A 17,956-nucleotide genomic window follows, 5' to 3' on the forward strand; every position below is an offset into this window, starting at 1 on the left:
TCTGCCGATTTTCGCGGTTCCTCCTCGTTTTTTTTATTGGTCATGCTGGAAAATTTACAAAAAACGGCCGATTTTCGTCAGCATTGGTGGCAACAAAACGCCCGATTTTTTGTTTTTTGGCCGAAAATTCAGCCGATAAACGAACCATCTATGGCCAGCATAAAGACTGGAATTAAATCAAAAGGTGGTTCAACAAAATTCTGACACAAGGGGGTGATCCTTTTTCCAACTCGGCAATTCTGATTTTGAATGTTTTAATTTTTTTTCTGACAAGCTGGTGTTATATCTTTCACTTGGATGGTATAGGTTGCAGTAAATACAGGTGGACAAAGCAAAAACTGTCTGTAGAGTGGAGATGGGTCAGAACACCTGTCAGATTTGTATTGCTGCCTGTCCCTTTTAGGGAGAATCACCCTCTCTATTTGCCGTTTACCGTTGTCATCAAAAGTAAAAGAAAATCCCAAATTTAGCTTTGTGACCAGAACAGGAATTGTGGGTAAATCTTTGAAAGGGGACACTAGTTCTGATGAGAGCCAGGGATACCTCACTTTGGATGGGTTTCCTCTCACTTCCTGTTTTGGCTATGGGATAGGAAATGAAGGGAAATCTCCCCAATGGGGAACAGATGGCCAAAATAAAACTGACAGGTGGTACAACCCTCCTTTACCCTATCAGAAATGAAAAAAAAACAACGTTTTGCCTAATTTCTAGGTCCTGGGTCTATACCCCCGCAGTGCCCATTATGAGGGGTCTCCACTATTCTATTTTATACCATGGAAAATGTAACAGAAGGAGCAGGAACACCCATAAAATAAATACACAAGGCCAGGGGCTGATTCATGCAACAAGGCTGAACCCACAACAACAATATCACCCTTGGGTGGGCTGACTTACTGGGTTATGGCATCTTCAGTAATTTCTACAGACTTTACTCATCTGTCTATGTCTCCTATGTACTTAAAATTGGTCTAAAATGTGTAATTTACTTATCTGCAGCATGTCATCCAGAGAATAAGCCACCTAGGGAGACACTGCTTGCCTGTCTGCAAGGTAAGACCCCCTGTCAGTATTTTATGTCTATTAGCTGCAAGCTTGCAATAAAAAAAAAACAAAAAAATTTTAAGTGACCCATACAGAACTATGACCTTGCTGAGGACCAGTTTAGTCCCAGATCCAATACTGGTCACCTATCTCATTATCCATAGCCACCATACTTTAGTGTTTTTATAATTGAATTGCTGAGTGCATAGCCTTTGCTGATCTGTATACAGTACATCCAGTCCCAGTATGCAGATGTTTTAGCTTAGAGGGCCGAAAGGGCAGTAAGCGCCCAGAGACAAATGCTCGGAACGCGGACTGCTTGCAGCGGGGCTGGACAGTGCACCTCTGCAACCTGCCGGAACCTAAACACGAAAGCCTCGTACACTGGGGCTAATCACCAAGTTTGTATGAGGTCTAAAGTCTAGTTCTACATTTGCAGTCAAATTTGTGAAACTCCCACTATATGTTTGCTATGGGTTCCCAACTACAAAGCATATAAAAAAAAAATGAAAAATACTATTTACGGTAGGTGTTTGTTTGGCCTTTGGGCAGACTGCAAGCTATTTTGCGCCCCCCCCACCAGCCAGAACACTAATCAGAGCCAATCGGCAGACTTTTTCCGGTCATGCCCCTGCGACAGAAACTGGCTGAACAGCATGGGCCAAATGTCGGGCGGTTTCTATTGAACCGGCTGATACCTCCTGACATTCGGCCCATGTGTACTAGGCCCTCCACCAGCCAGAACACTGGTCAGAGCCAATCGGCAGACTTTTTCTGGTCATGCCCCTTCGACAGAAACCGGCTGAACAGCATGGGCCAAATGTCGGGCGGTTTCTATTGAACCGGCTGATACCTCCTGACATTCGGCCCATGTGTACTAGGCCCTCCACCAGCCAGAACACTGGTCAGAGCCAATCGGCAGACTTTTTCTGGTCATGCCCTTTCGACAGAAACCGGCTGAACAGCATGGGCCAAATGTCGGGCGGTTTCTATTGAACCGGCTGATACCTCCTGACATTTGGCCCATGTGTACTAGGCCCTCCACCAGCCAGAACACTAGTCAGAGCCAATCGGCAGACTTTTTCTGGTCATGCCCCTTCGACAGAAACCGGCTGAACAGCATGGGCCAAATGTCGGGCGGTTTCTATTGAACCGGCCGATACCTCCTGATATTCGGCCCATGTGTACTAGGCTTTACAACGCAGTCCAGGAAGTAATGCTGCAGAATGTAGTTCTCCCTTGAGCACGGGGTTTCCCTGATGGGGTTCTGGAAGTTGGTTCATGGACCTTAATGAAGGGACTCTTCCTATCTGAGTGGTATGAACTAGAAGCTGTGAATGGAAGGATCTGTGATAGACTGTGTCACATTCATTCTGTATTGGCAAGAAGTTCAGGCAAATATTTTCAAAGTTCCAAAAGTGTCAGGTCTGAAGGGGTGCATGTACAGCATACAAAAGAACGGGGTTTACAACCGGGGATGGACACTGCCAAGCAGGGGCGCACTTACAACTCATAGGGCCTCTGGGCAATAGGAGATCATGGGGCCCCTGTGTACTCGCCCACACCCAAAAAAGCCTATGAAAAAGCCAATGAAAGGTACCAGGGGCATCTCATGGGGCCCCCTACTGACCCTGGGCCCTCGGGTAGTGCCCGAGTGCTCAATTAGTCAGTCCGCCCCTGCTGCCAAGGGTTAATAAGTGGTGAATGCTGCAAAGTAAGAAGTTATGTTGTCATTGCCATGGCTAATCAGAGAAATGTTGGGTGCTAAAGCTGCCATCCGGCGGGTACATAGTATACCTTGGCAGGGAAGAGAGAGTGCTCCGGTACCGAGGGGGTTTCTAAGTGAAACCCCCTCCCTAGCGACCAGTGCCCCATATCCGGGGCACGGGTCGCTAGGGAGGGGGTTTCTGGAGCCCCTCTGTATTAAAGCCATATGTCACGGGGATGAATGCGAAGGAGGCTCCTCAGAAGTACAGAATCTCAGAAAGTTAGTACTTAATACTAATGGGAAGCCTTAAGTATGGGGCAGCACAGTGGCTAAATGGTTAGCACTTCCGCCTGGCAGTACTAGGGTCGTTGGTTCAAATCCCAACCATGGCACCACCTGCCTGGTTTGCATGTTCTCCCTGTGCCTGCATGGGTTTCCTCCGGGTACTCCGGTTTCCTTCCACACTCCAAAGACATGCTGGTAGGTTAATTGGCTCCTGTCTAAATTGGCCCTAGTATGTGTATGTATGAATGTGAGTTAGGGACCTTAGATTGTACGCCCCTTGAGGGTTAGGGATTGATGTGAATGTACAATATATATGTAAAGCGCTGCGTAAATTGATGGCGCTATATAAGTACCTGAAATAAATAAATAAGTATGTCACTGGGAGTGAGGTGACATCAAAGCTGGGCTGCAGGAGCGGGGTGCAGGCGGTGCGGTGTCCCCTCAGAAATGCTGTACCATGTAGGGAAGTCTAGTCCAGATGAACATGTGTAACAGCATTGTGAAGTGAGCTGTGCTCAAGGAGTTCATTGTACCAAAACGTTTTTCAGTTTCTCAATTGAAGTGCCGCCTTAATGCAGATTTCTCAGGACTTTGGCCCCTGCCGGCATATTCTGGCAATAGTGAGCGAAATTTCCAGTGCCCCCATTAGGGTGTGTTAAGCCCCACCCACAAGCAAGTAAAAAGGTAAGCAGCAGTTTGCAAATTTTTTATTAAGTTACACTTTGTGAATGGGAACATGTAACAAATACAAAGTAGGCGTTATCCCAATTTGGAAATTCAAATCCAAACAAGTAGTTTTCCATCTTTAGCTTTTACTATGGTATTGTCTGGTGGCCCTGCCTGGGTGGGTGCTGATCATAATGTTGCTGTGGTTGGATTACCTATATCTACTTCTCTGACAGGTGACTGTGCATCCGGACTCGGGCAGAATTACAGAGGGAGCATCAGTGTCACCAGATCTGGAACAGAGTGTCAGTACTGGGGCAGCAGGTTTCCGCACATAACAAAGTGAGTGTAGATAGATCATCATACTTGCTGTTTTAATCTAAATATGTAAAGCGGGTCTGTCATCAAAACACACAATTCCCATAAATAAAGCACAAACCTGCATCAACAAATCGCTTTTTTTTATTTTGCATAAAAATATTTTGCCTGCTTTTCCTGTGCTTCCTGCCTAGCCAGTCTTTATCACATACAGTATAGTCCAATGTTTCCCAACCTTATTTCAGTCAAGGCACCCTTTACAATTCTGGACAGTCTGGAGGCACCCTTTAAAATTCTGGACAGTCTTGAGGCACCCTTTAAAATTCTGGACAGTCTTGAGGCACCCTTTAAAATTACGAACAGTCTTGAGGCACCCTTTAAAATTACGGACAGTCTTGAGGCACCCTTTAAAGTTACGGACAGTCTTGAGGCACGCTTTAAAATTACGGACAGTCTTGAGGCACCCTTTAAAATTACGGACAGTCTTGAGGCACCCTTTAAAATTACGGACAGTCTTGAGGCACCCTTTAAAATTACGGACAGTCTTGAGGCACCCTTTAAAATTACGGAACAGTCTTGAGGCACCCTTTAAAATTACGGACAGTCTTGAGGCACCCTTTAAAATTATGGACAGTCTTGAGGCACCCTTTAAAATTACGGACAGTCTTGAGGCACCCTTTAAAATTACGGACAGTCTTGAGGCACCCTTTAAAATTACGGACAGTCTTGAGGCACCCTTTAAAATTACGGACAGTCTTGAGGCACCCTTTAAAATTACGGACAGTCTTGAGGCACCCTTTAAAATTACGGACAGTCTTGAGGCACCCTTTAAAATTACGGACAGTCTTGAGGCACCCTTTAAAATTACGGACAGTCTTGAGGCACCCTTTAAAATTACGGACAGTCTTGAGGCACCCTTTAAAATTACGGACAGTCTTGAGGCACCCTTTAAAATTACGGACAGTCTTGAGGCACCCTTTAAAATTATGGACAGTCTTGAGGCACCCTTTAAAATTACGGACAGTCTTGAGGCACCCTTTAAAATTATGGACAGTCTTGAGGCACGCTTTAAAATTACGGACAGTCTTGAGGCACCCTTTAAAATTACGAACAGTCTTGAGGCACCCTTTAAAATTACGGACAGTCTTGAGGCACCCTTTAAAATTACGGACAGTCTTGAGGCACCCTTTAAAATTACGGACAGTCTTGAGGCACCCTTTAAAATTACGGACAGTCTTGAGGCACCCTTTAAAATTACGGACAGTCTTGAGGCACCCTTTAAAATTACGGATAGTCTTGAGGCACCCTTTAAAATTACGGACAGTCTTGAGGCACCCTTTAAAATTATGGACAGTCTTGAGGCACGCTTTAAAATTACGGACAGTCTTGAGGCACCCTTTAAAATTAAGGACAGTCTTGAGGCACCCCATTCTAAAATGGGAGAAACTATTCTAATACAGTAGTTTTATATAACAAAGCAATATCCACACATGTAGAACACCCAACATTTAGAGGTGATTTATTCTTCCAAAGCAAATACACTTTTGCACACTGGTACAGAGTAGTATTTCAGTGTTTCTCTTCTCCATCAGTTTTTCTTCATCACTGAGCTAATGTGACCCCAGCACTGATGGAGAGGGACAGGGAAGGTCAAATTAGGCAGCTGAAATCCTCCTTATCAACTGATGATGCCGGCAGCTAGAAAGTTGTAATGGGGCACAATGAAAACCTGTGGCTTTGTGTAACTAAAAGGAAGACGTGTTCCGCCCGCTGGCTAGTATACAGTTTTGGGCAATTTATATATTTTATAACTCCACCAGCCTGAGATTTTAAGAGAGGGGTGAATGGAGCCACTGCAAACTGGGGATGTGGTCAAAAACGCTGTTGGGGTGCGGTTTGGTGGTGACAGGCCCGAAATTACAAGGGTATGGTCCTCAAATATGACAAAATGCAGCAAACTCCCTAGTAATCATAAAAATACATGGATAATGTCATGCTGATTGCCATGTTGTATAGGCAACAAACAAGGACAACACACCAGCAATCTTGAAAATACTGCGGAATGGCAATCATTACAGAATATGGGTAACATATGGGCAGTTGTGACAGCATGTGGACAACAAACAAGCAATTGTGCAAATACATAGGTAATCATGGTATTTCAAGGGAAAAAATGAATAGTCTCTTGAGAAACAAAGGGGCATTTTTTACAATACATGGGTAGCTAAAAAGGACAATCATGACAATACACAGGTAAAAATGAGTAATGGCAGCAATATAGTCTACAAAATATAGAGACCACAACAGGAGCTCAGTCTGCCAGAAGTGACATGAAGGTGGGTAGTGCTAATACAATGGCCGAACTACATTTACAAATAAAAGGGATTTAGAGTGTGTATCACCCTCCTAGTTAGTTAGGGGGAGGTAGTTAATTTTTTATTTATTATTTTTTTAGTTAGAAGGGCTGAGTAGCAGCCTGGGGAAATAGCAGGATCAAACTCTGGTCAGGGCTGAGAGGCTCTGCAGATCAGTTCCTATATTTGGAGAAGTCTCTAGAACTCAGTGGGTGGGGGTGAGAAGGAGCTGGTCTGCATACTTTAAGGATCCCGACCAATCCCCAGGCAGGAGGTTTGGCATGGTGTTGGGACGTTACGTATGTTTGAGCCTGCTCAGCAGCAGGAGAGTTCAGGTGGAAGATGTGAGGAAGGATGAGATGCAGGAGCCTGGCAGGGGGCTCAGTGGGAAGGTGCCTACCTCCAGAAAGAGTTGCTGGAAAAGAGGATCACTCAACCTTGGGAGACCCCTGAGAGAGGACCACCTGTGCAGAAGGTCTGAAGGCAGCCACCAACCCAACATGCACCCAGGAGAGGAAGAGTGAGTAATCCTACATCCCCCTGGGTCAGTTAAGGGGAAAGGGCATTCTGGTGGGAAACCTGACTAGCTCTTTACCCGGCACTATTTGAACTTAAGTAGCAGACACTGGATCCCCTTGCTCAGGGATTCCTCCAGACAGCTGGATAAAGAAGAGGATTTATCTTGGGTCTGGGGTGGTACACCAGGAGAGCTCCCCAAGAATAAAAGTTCTGTCTTTGGACTTGTATATAGTTGCCAGGAAGTGTTCCTCAGTTTGCACTTCCCTTTGGCATCCCATACATCTCTCAACCCCTAATATAACTTAAAAACCAAGCTCAAGGACTGTTTACGGTCTCTGGAATGCCAGTATGGGAAAATGTGTGTTGCCTGGCTGGGCCAGACTACAGGGAGACCCAAATCTTCAGCAACTCTTAAGGGAGTAGTGCTGCAAATGGGAATGTAATTGGACCCATGATGGCTCAACCACTATACCCTTCTGTAACACATCTATCTTTTTTTTTTAAAGCAATGGGTTATTGTGGCGATATTAAGATGTCATCTTTATCCTGGTCCCCTTCTATAAAACTAAGTCTGGAATATGACCTTACCAGTTCTTTAAAGCCTGGAAATTACATTCATGAATGTAGACATCTTAGAGCAAGGAGGTTCATGGGTTGCCTGTAGATTATTTAATTTTCTTGTGTGCTATTACATATTTAACATCCTTTCTATCTCAGGGTAAATCCAAACACTCATCCTGACAAAAACCTGACAGGGAACTATTGCCGAAACCCAGATGGTAACACGCTTGGTCCATGGTGTTACACAAAAGACCCTGAAAAGCCCAAAGAGGAGTGTGCTGTGCCTGTATGTGGTGAGTGATGCCATCACCTTCACATCTTCCATCCAGGGCCCGAAATGCAGGGGCAGTTTTTAGTGGCTAGCTGGTGTCATCAAGTCTAAGGAGAAACATAAATTTATTGAACATTGCAGTCACTCAATGACTAACAAAGCTGATATGTATTATAACTGTGAAAGTATATTTTTACATTTCCAGAAAGACTTTCAAAAAGATATATTAATCTGCAAAGCACACCAAAATGCAAGTATTTTTTTCTAGTTTTGGGTAGAGTGCGCAAAGTTTCAAACCTCTGAGTTTTTTCTTTATGGTTTCTATAGCATATCCCTGTTGGGGAAAATTTGAGTATTTCGGTATTGGGAGTTCCACTTTAAAGTGACTGTGTTTGCCTACAAAAATGTATATCACCATAGATGATGACCAATGGACCCAGGCTTTGGAAATAATTTCGGACGTTTCCTTGTCACTTTCACAAAAACAAACTCAAATATTCATTATAATAAAAAAGTACATTATACGCCCAAAAAATTACATTCTTGGGGAGAAACGTTGTCCTCTCCCTTTTGTCCTAGATGTACCACAGACATTGGCACTCTTATCCGTATGTTATGGAGATGCAACAAACTTCATTGTTACTGGTCCTCCATTTTTCAATTACTTAATGGCATATGTTCTACTCAAGATCCAAAATTAGCTGTCATGGGAACTATCCCACAAGAAGTAATTCTGTTGGAATATAGTATGCTTTGAGCTTGGGCCTTATTTTTAGCCTGTAAATTGATTTTACAGAAATAGATTTCACCCCCAACTTTATCGCAATGCTGCTTTGGAGTCAATTCTAATTCGAGGAGGTAAGAATTGACATACAAGCATAGGGGTTGCCTGAAAAATTTTTACAAAATTTGGTCCTCATGGTTGACCTCTACTGAGTCGACATTCGCTGCCTCATTATCCCCCGATTGATTGTTGAACATTTGTTATTGCTCAGCTTTTCCCAAAATGTTTTAAAATTGTATGGCTCCACTCCTGTTGTGATCCATGCACTGCTCTCTAAGTCCCCAGGAGTGGGGCTCTGTACTTGCTCTCACCTGTAAGCTGAGATGTAAATGATTGTATCATGATAATTTGGAACACACAAAGTCTAAGAGTCTTTATTATATTTTTTATATTTTTTCGTTTTATGGGGTTTTTTTCTTGGAAAAATTTATAACATATTTTTAAAAAATTACCTAAAAGAAGAAAAAATGCATTTGGTAGCTCCCTACAATAGAAGAGCCTCTCTGGCAGTCTGTGCCTCCTTTCACCTCTGCAGCCATCAGACTCTTTAGCTTTCAACACTTATGGTATCAGATGCCTGTGTCCATTCAGAATGCACTGTGGTTTCATCCTCCGACATATACGTCACTCCAAGACATAGGAGCCGGAGGATTAAAACCTCAGTGTGTGACGGGGACACAGACATCAGTTTCTCCCAGAAATGTCAAAGCCAAAGAGCTCCAGACCTTGAATAATGAAGAGGTACAGTTGTGTCCAAAATTATTCAACCCCCACTGAAATTGAGTGTTTTGGCCAGTTTGACATTGCTTTTGATCATTCAGTCATCTTGCTTACATTTACATTAAAGAGGCACTTGTAGGTCAGACAAATATAACATAACAGTTATAATGAAATAACCACAAATGTCTTTTCTGTGCTCACAGCATTATCAGTTTTATTCAACCCCCAAGTGACATTCAATCTTAGTACTTAGTACAGCATCCTTTTACAGTTATAACAGCTTTTAAACGTGAAGCATAGCTTGACACAAGTGTCTTGCAGCGATCTACGGGTATCTTCGCCCATTCTTCATGGGCAAAGGCCTCCAGTTCAGTCACATTCTTAGGCTTGCGCACTGCAACTGCTTTCTTTAAGTCCCACCAGAGGTTCTCAATCGGATTTAAGTCTGGTGACTGCGATGGCCACTCCAAAATGTTCCAGCCTTTCCTCTGCAACCATGCTCTAGTGGACTTGGAGGTATGCTTGGGATCATTGTCCTGTTGAAAGGTCCAACGTCTCCCAAGCCTCAGGTGTGTGACGGACTGCATCACGTTTCCATCCAATATCTCCTGGTACTGAAGAGAATTCATGGTACCTTGCACACGCTGAAGCTTCCCTGTACCTGCAGAAGCAAAACAGCCCCAAAGCATGATTGACCCTCCACCATGCTTCACAGTAGGCAAGGTGTTCTTTTCATCATAGGCCTTGTTCTTCCTCCTCCAAACATAGCGTTGATCCATGGGCCCAAACAGTTCTAATTTTGTTTCATCAGTCCACAGAACACTATCCCACAACTTTTGTGGTTTGTCCACATGGCTTTTGGCATACTGCAGTCGACTCTTCTTATTCTTTGGAGACAGCAAGGGGGTACGCCTGGGAGTTCTGGCACGGAGGCCTTCATTACGCAGTGTGCGTCTTATTGTCTGGGCTGAAACTTCTGTACCCACATCTGACAAATCTTTTCTCAGTTCCTCAGCAGTCACACGGGGACTTCTCTCCACTCTACGCTTCAGGTAGCGCACAGCAGTCGAAGTCAGCATCTTCTTTCTGCCACGACCAGGTAGCGTTTCAACAGTGCCCTTTGCCTTGAATTTGCGAATGATGCTTCCTAAGGTGTCTCTTGGTATGTTTAACATCTTTGCAATCTTCTTATAGCCATTGCCCTTCCTGTGAAGAGAAATCACCTCTTCTCTTGTCTTCCTGGACCATTCTCTTGCCTTCACCATGTTTGTAACCACACCAGTAAATGTCTAGAAGGAGCTGAGTATCACAGTCATTTTAAAGCTGCCTAATTGGTGCTTATTATGCTTGATTGCTGCTCGGTGACATCCACAGGTGTTTTCAATACCTGATGGAAAGCACCTGTATGAACCTCTGTTCTTCAGAGTGGTAGTCTTTAAGGGGTTGAATAATTGTGGCAATGAAGAAACCACATAAGAACCATTTACTACTGTATTACATAAACAATTGATGTCATTTTAGTTGCATTTGGGTAGTTACAACGTCCTTGTAGGATTTGATTCTGAATACAATTCCAAATGTACACTATAGTCCCTAAACCCCTTTACAGCATTGGGGGTTGAATAATTTTGGACACAACTGTAGGAGACATTGGCTACCAGAGATGAGAGTATAATAGCTCTTCTATTACAGGCAACTCCCATTTAGATTTTATTAGGGGATTGAGAGTTGCGCTCATATAATTGATATCACACGTCCCATATAAATGAAGCATAAAATCGTATGCTTGACATTACCATAACAGAACATGAAGTTTATAGCTTTCTCTAGAGGTTGCCTATTTGCATCCAGGATGTGGCCGGATTCATTTGTCCACACACTGTTAATTTTTAAAACTGAGTTTCTCTCCTTGCAGGTACAAAAAAAACCACAGTGGAGCCGATCCTTATAGTAAAACAGGAACCTGTACAGACAGAAGAGGAACACTGCGAGCCCAACCGCGGATTAGAATATGAAGGGACTCTGGCGGTGACCATATCAGGGCTGCCATGTCTCCCCTGGGACTCAGCAGATGTGGAACTACACAGTCGCAAGGACTTCCGTAAAGAGGTTGTATTGAAGGAAAATTATTGCAGGAACCCAGACGGGGATGATGAGGGAGTGTGGTGCTATGTATCGCACATCAACATGACGTTTGATTACTGTCACTTAATCTACTGTGGTAAGCACAGCTGATAATCGCCCTATGACCCGTGTCTCTGGAGAACTCCCTGTATTATTTTCTTTTATATCTGAAGCAATTATGCCAAAACCAGACTTGAAAATAAGTAGAGGTGCAATACTTCCCTCATTCCTGGTTTCGGCAGGCTGCCTCCATCCATGCTCGCCTGCTCACATACAATGCAGGGTTCATAGCCTTGCACTGTACATGATGGTACAGATGACCTGCCCACATCCTGGGGCTTTGGGTGGAAGAGAAAAGTACTGGAGCCTCCCAAACCTGAGGATAGGGCACGTTATTCATCCTATTCCTGCACCCCTAGACTAAACATGCTTCAGATGGACAGTCAGGGGGTGGTAAAAACAAGAGGCCACAGTTTTGCCACCCACCAGAACTGTACAAAAACAGCTGGATGGGGCTGTTCTCATGCCGCAGCTGCAGAACGTAGCTTTGTGACTGTGGAATTTTTAACTTGGGCTGCAGAGTTTGACAAGTGGCCAGTGGGTGCGAGCGCTGATCAGTGTATTTTGATAGAGGGGGAGGGTTGGTTGAATAAAAAAAATTCAGAGTCTGTACCCAGCTTTAGACTTTTAACATCTTTGCTTTGATGTACCTGAACTGTATTCTGCTGATGTAAAGCAAAGATTTAGTTCAAGCGATATTAAAGGCTTACATTTTTTTCCCTCTAAAAATAACAAACATGTTATACTTACCTGCTCTGTGTACTGGTTTTGCACAGAGCACCCCTATCCTTCTCTTCTTGGGTACCCGGCTGGCACTCCTGGCCCCTCCCTCTTGTCGGGTGCCCCCACAGCAAGCAGTTTGATATAGGGACACCTGCTGCTCCATGTGTCCATTCACACAGAGCCACGAATTGGCCCCGCCCCCTCTCTGTTCTCATTGGATGTGATTGACAGCTATTGGCTCAGCCAATGAGAAGAGGGAGTCTCAGGATAGCTGAGACTCCAGTGCACATCTCTGGATCGAGAGGGGGCTTAGGTGATTATTGGGGGGCTGGGGGCACTGCTGCACACAGAAGGTTTTTCACCTTCATGCATATAATGCATGAAGGTAAAAAAACCCTTAAGCCTTTAAAACCACTTTAACCTCTTCACGCCGGCTGAACGCAAATGTGTGGCCTCCCGGCATCTGGGCCTAGACGCCGAGCGGCCGCACTTTTGCGTTCTATTAAAAAAGAACATATGTGCTTAGAGCGTGCGCCCTGCTCGCTCCCAGCACACATGTCCTGTACTCATGGAAAGGTCCCGATCTCCTCTTTCGATCGGGACCTTTCCCAATCATGTGACCGCAAATGTGCAGTCGCTCGGCGTCTAGGCCCAGATGCCGGAAGGCCGCACATTTGCGTTCGGCCGGCGTGAAGAGGTTATATGACAATAAAAACCCCGCCCCGCCTCCCGGCCTCTGAAACCCTTAAAGGGCCAGGAGGCGCCGGCGTGAAGGGGTTAAAGTAGAACTATAGACAAAACTTTTTTTTTATTCATTTTGAATAGCGCAAGGGAGAGTTTTATAACTTCTGATTTATTTTTGTTTGTTATGCCCCATTGCGGAGATTTCCCTTCAATCCTGTCCCAGCAAAACAGGAAGTGAGGGGAAATCCCTGCAAATTAATGGAATTCCTTGAGGACCCCCAGGTCACCAGAACTAGTGTCCCCATTGGAAGATTTCATCTCTATTACTTTTCTGGGGACAACCCAAAATTTGGGATTTCTTTTACTTTCACTTTCAATGATAACGGTAAACAGGACAAATAGAGAGGATGAATCTCCCTAACGGGGACACAGACTGCAATAGGAAGTGACAAGCATTCTAATCTCTCTGCACTCTGTCCAAATCTAAAAACAAAGTTCTGCCTTCAGTTAGACTTTAAGTGAAAAATCCTATTGGCCAAGCAATGCGTTGTTTTCATTATGTCGACCGTCTCACAGATTTGTATTGTGAGAAGGTGCAGTAAAGCACAACTGTTGTGAAACATTGACAATCAGGATGCAGAACCTAAGTATGTAAAGATCAAAAAGGGCTGCCTCCAAGTATATTTATAGATACAAGAACTACACAGAATTTTTTTAAAACATTAACGCTCATAGATGCCATTATTTTCATCAAACTGATGTCTTTTATGTACTTATCTAAAAATCAGAGAAAAGACTATACATCCCCTTTAATTTTGCTCATATGTCAGTTTTTCTTTTCCATTCATTCATTGATGGTCACATCTTGTCACTGGGCCGACCCCCTGTCTCTGACAGACAACCCTGTAGATGAAGAACTACCCTCTGTCATTGGGGGACGCACAGACACTGTACAGCATCAGACCTTCTTTGATGAGAAATGCTTTGGCCTGGGAGAGTTGGGTAAGGAAATTACTGATGTAATGTATTTATAAAAAAATTGGTTTTTCCATGCTTGTATATCCTTCTGTGTTCATTCATACAGCATAAAGCAAGTCAGGAAAATACCACATCATGGCCCCTAGATGGAGCAGGTGAGCATAAGGAATAAATATTTGTTTACTACAATCATTGGCTCCATCTGCTGGTCATAATGTGGTATTTTTCTGAGCTGCTTTATTTTTAAAGGGATGAATAACATTGGGCTTGGAGAGAAGATTCACACAGAACAAATGTACATGAAGCTTCACGGTCTTGGTTGCTCTTTTTTCCTTGGAAAATAGACCGTTCCCAGCTCTCATTTTTAACCACTTGCCCTCCAGAGGATTTACCCCCTTTTCTGACCAGGCCGTTTTTGCGTTACGGCGCTGCGTTAATTTATCTGGTCATGCAATGCTGCACCCAAATGAAATTTACATCTTTTTTCCCCCCACAAATAGAGCTTTCTTTTGGGTGGTATTTTATCGCCTGTGCGTTTTTTCTTTTTTGCGCTATAAACAAAAAAAGACCGACAATTTTGAAAAAAAACTATTTTTGACTTTTTGCTACATGTTCAGTAAAAAAATTTTAAAAATCCAATGTCATCATAAATTTAGGCCAAAATGTATTCTGCTCCATGTCTTTACTAAAAAAAAAACCCAATACGTGTAAATTAATTGGTTTATGTGAAAGTTTATAGTGGTATATATACTGGAATTTTTCTTCTTCTTTTTACTAGTAATGGCGGCGATCAATGGCTTATAGCGGGACTGCGGTGGGCATTCTGACACTGACTTGGTGTCACTGACATCCCCAGTGACACCAATACAGTGATCAGTGCTAATAAAAAGCACTGACAGTGTACTAATGGCACTGGGCAGGAAGGAGTTAACATGTGGGGCAAGCAAAGGGTTAACTGTGTGTTGTTTTACTATGTGGGCTGTGTGTTTGCTCTACACTGAAGCACACAGCTTTGTATGGCTTTGCTATGCAGAGCCATACACAGCAGTGTGCTGCAGCTGACAGGGGAGAGATCAGTGTTGTTTATACACAGGTCTCTCCCCCATCGGTAATAGTCGGAGATTGCTGGGTGTCGGTGGGGAATCACTGGCCGGGACCTGGTGATTGACAACCGAGGCCGCAAAAGGGCGGCGCGGGTAGGGTGCACACGTACCCCCTACCCGGTGCTGCAAAATCACGTATATATGCATGTGATTTTGTGCACCCGTGCCACCCTGTAGCAGTATTTCTGCTATAGGGCGACTCGGAATCGATTAATAATGTTGTCTCTTTTGGTCCTCCTCCTGCAGTGTGTGGACAGAGGCCTCTCTTTGAACAGAAGAAAGTGAAAGACAAGGGCGAGGAAGAGTTAATATTGTCCATGCAGGGTCGTGTTGTGAAGGGAGAGGATGCCGAGCGGGGCAGTGCACCGTGGTAAGAGTGTGACGCGTGATTCCACTACAATGGCGAGCGGGGCAGTGCACCGTGGTAAGAGTGTGACGCGTGATTCCACTGGAATGGCGAGCGGGGCAGTGCACCGTGGTAAGAGTGTGACGCGTGATTCCACTGGAATGCCGAGCGGGGCAGTGCACCGTGGTAAGAGTGTGACGCGTGATTCCACTACAATGGCGAGCGGGGCAGTACACCGTGGTAAGAGTGTGCCGCCTGATTCCACTAGAATGGCGAGCGGGGCAGTGCACCGTGGTAAGAGTGTGCCGCGTCATTCCACTAGAATGGCGAGCGGGGCAGTGCACCGTGGTAAGAGTGTTGCGCGTCATTCCACTAGAATGGCGAGCGGGGCAGTGCACCGTGGTAAGAGTGTGCCGCGTGATTCCAGTAGAATGGCGAGCGGGGCAGTGCACCGTGGTAAGAGTGTGACGCGCGATTCCAGTAGAATGGCGAGCGGGGCAGTGCACCGTGGTAAGAGTGTGACGCGCGATTCCACTAGAATGGCGAGCGGGGCAGTGCACCGTGGTAAGAGTGTGACGCGCGATTCCAGTAGAATGGCGAGCGGGGCAGTGCACCGTGGTAAGAGTGTGCCGCGTCATTCCACTAGAATGGCGAGCGGGGCAGTGCACCGTGGTAAGAGTGTTGCGCGTCATTCCACTAGAATGGCGAGCGGGGCAGTGCACCGTGGTAAGAGTGTGCCGCGTGATTCCAGTAGAATGGCGAGCGGGGCAGTGCACCGTGGTAAGAGTGTGACGCGCGATTCCACTAGAATGGCGAGCGGGGCAGTGCACCGTGGTAAGAGTGTGACGCGCGATTCCACTAGAATGGCGAGCGGGGCAGTGCACCGTGGTAAGAGTGTGACGCGCGATTCCAGTAGAATGGCGAGCGGGGCAGTGCACCGTGGTAAGAGTGCGACGCGTGATTCCACTAGAATGGTGGCTCCTTGAATGACAGAGTGAGGAAGTCTGGCCTGCTGGTAGCAGGTGCTGATTGCCGTTTTTTTTTCTATGTTAAGTGTTTATTCTTAAAGCCCAATTCCAGTTGAGAATAAAAACATTTTTAAGTCCGGATTTTTTTTTTCTTTTTAATAGATTTTTATTGGGTTCTCCCATTACATAACATAATACAAAGTCAGACACAATAAAAAGAGAAACTTTCCGTATGTAGCACACAGAAACAAGTAAGCTCACACTCTAGGTTTCTGAAGATTTTCAAGAAAACTTCAAGTGTAAAAAAGAAAAATAATAAAAATCCATTGCTCCTAGAGTGGTTGTAAACCCTTCCATATACCCAGTGAAGTGACTGACCCCAGGTGATACACAGAGATTAAACAAATCCTCCTACATAGGTTGTACCTGTTTTTCTGCAGCCTCTCTTCCTTACAGCCACCCCGGTTCACACGTGTGAATTCAGATGCATTATAGAACACATTGATTTGCATGACTTGTAAAATAACATCGGGTTCTATTGTGACCGTTTGCATATATGTGTGCAGTCGCAGTGCGAATTTAGAGTCCTGTGCGTATTCTGAGCAGTGCAGTGCGGGTCGGTTCAAATTACAGGCTCATTGACTTAAATGGGAACGCTTCTAAATCGCACATGTCATCAGCTGTGAACATGATTTGAGCCTTGCCAGTTCGCATCAGAACTGCATCTAAATTGCAACGAAGCCACTGATCTGCTTTGGAAATTTATATTGAAAACGTACCTGAACATTGCACTGCACATGTGTGAACCCAGGGTAGCACACATTTTATTCAGCATTTCTGAGCTCCAGAAGGAAAGGGGACGAAGACCTGATGTCACACACTGCACAGCATAGAACAGGGAGCTGAGTGTAATCTGTGACATGTGTAGAGAGAAAAGACACCCCCCCACCAACACACAATTACATAGTTAGTCTGGCAGAAAAAAGACAAAAGTCCATCCAGTTAAACCATAGAAAAAAAAAAAGTTATAATCCTATACCCACAGTTGATCCAGAGGAAGGCAAAAAAAACCCAGCAAAGCATGATCTAATTTGCTCCTGCTGGGAAAAAATTCCTTCCTGATCCCCCGAGAGGCAATCAGATATTCCCTGGATCAACGTTACCTATAAATGTTAGTATCCAGTTATATTCTGTGTATCTAAGAAACAATCCAGGACTTTTTTGAAGCAATCCACTGAGCTGGCCAGAACCAACTCTTGAGGGAGTCTATTCCACATTTTCACAGCTCTCACTGTGAAGAAACCTTTCCGTGTTTGGAGATTAAATCTCTTTTCCTCCAGACATAGAGTGCCCCCTTGTCCTCTGTGATGACCTCAGGGTGAATAACTCTACATCGAGTTCACTATATGAACCACTGATGTATTTATACATGGAGATCATATCCCCCCTTATGTATTATACATGGAGATCATATCCCCCCTTATGTATTATACATGGAGATCATATCCCCCCCTTATGTATTATACATGGAGATCATATCCCCCCCTTATGTATTATACATGGAGATCATATCCCCCCTTATGTATTATACATGGAGATCATATCCCCCCTTATGTATTATACATGGAGATCATATCCCCCTTATGTATTATACATGGTGATCATATCCCCCCTTATGTATTATACATGGTGATCATATCCCCCTTATGTATTATACATGGAGATCATATCCCCCCTTGTGTA

General features: G+C 44.5%; 1 protein-coding gene across 1 annotated transcript in view; it reads left to right on the forward strand.

Moving 5' to 3' along the window:
- Positions 1-17,956, forward strand: part of F2 (coagulation factor II, thrombin) — a 70,682-nt gene that overhangs the window by 27,342 nt on the left and 25,384 nt on the right. Inside the window, exons 4-9 of the mRNA XM_089686760.1 lie at positions 997-1,050; positions 3,937-4,042; positions 7,609-7,745; positions 11,143-11,448; positions 13,716-13,820; positions 15,146-15,269. Of these exons, the coding sequence (XP_089542886.1) occupies positions 997-1,050; positions 3,937-4,042; positions 7,609-7,745; positions 11,143-11,448; positions 13,716-13,820; positions 15,146-15,269 (832 nt within the window). The remainder of the gene's footprint in view (positions 1-996; positions 1,051-3,936; positions 4,043-7,608; positions 7,746-11,142; positions 11,449-13,715; positions 13,821-15,145; positions 15,270-17,956) is intronic.

Source organism: Staurois parvus, unplaced genomic scaffold, assembly GCF_062004578.1.
Source record: "Staurois parvus isolate SC_StPar_1 unplaced genomic scaffold, SC_StPar_1.0 ptg000410l, whole genome shotgun sequence".
Classification (NCBI taxonomy): Eukaryota; Metazoa; Chordata; class Amphibia; order Anura; family Ranidae; genus Staurois; species Staurois parvus.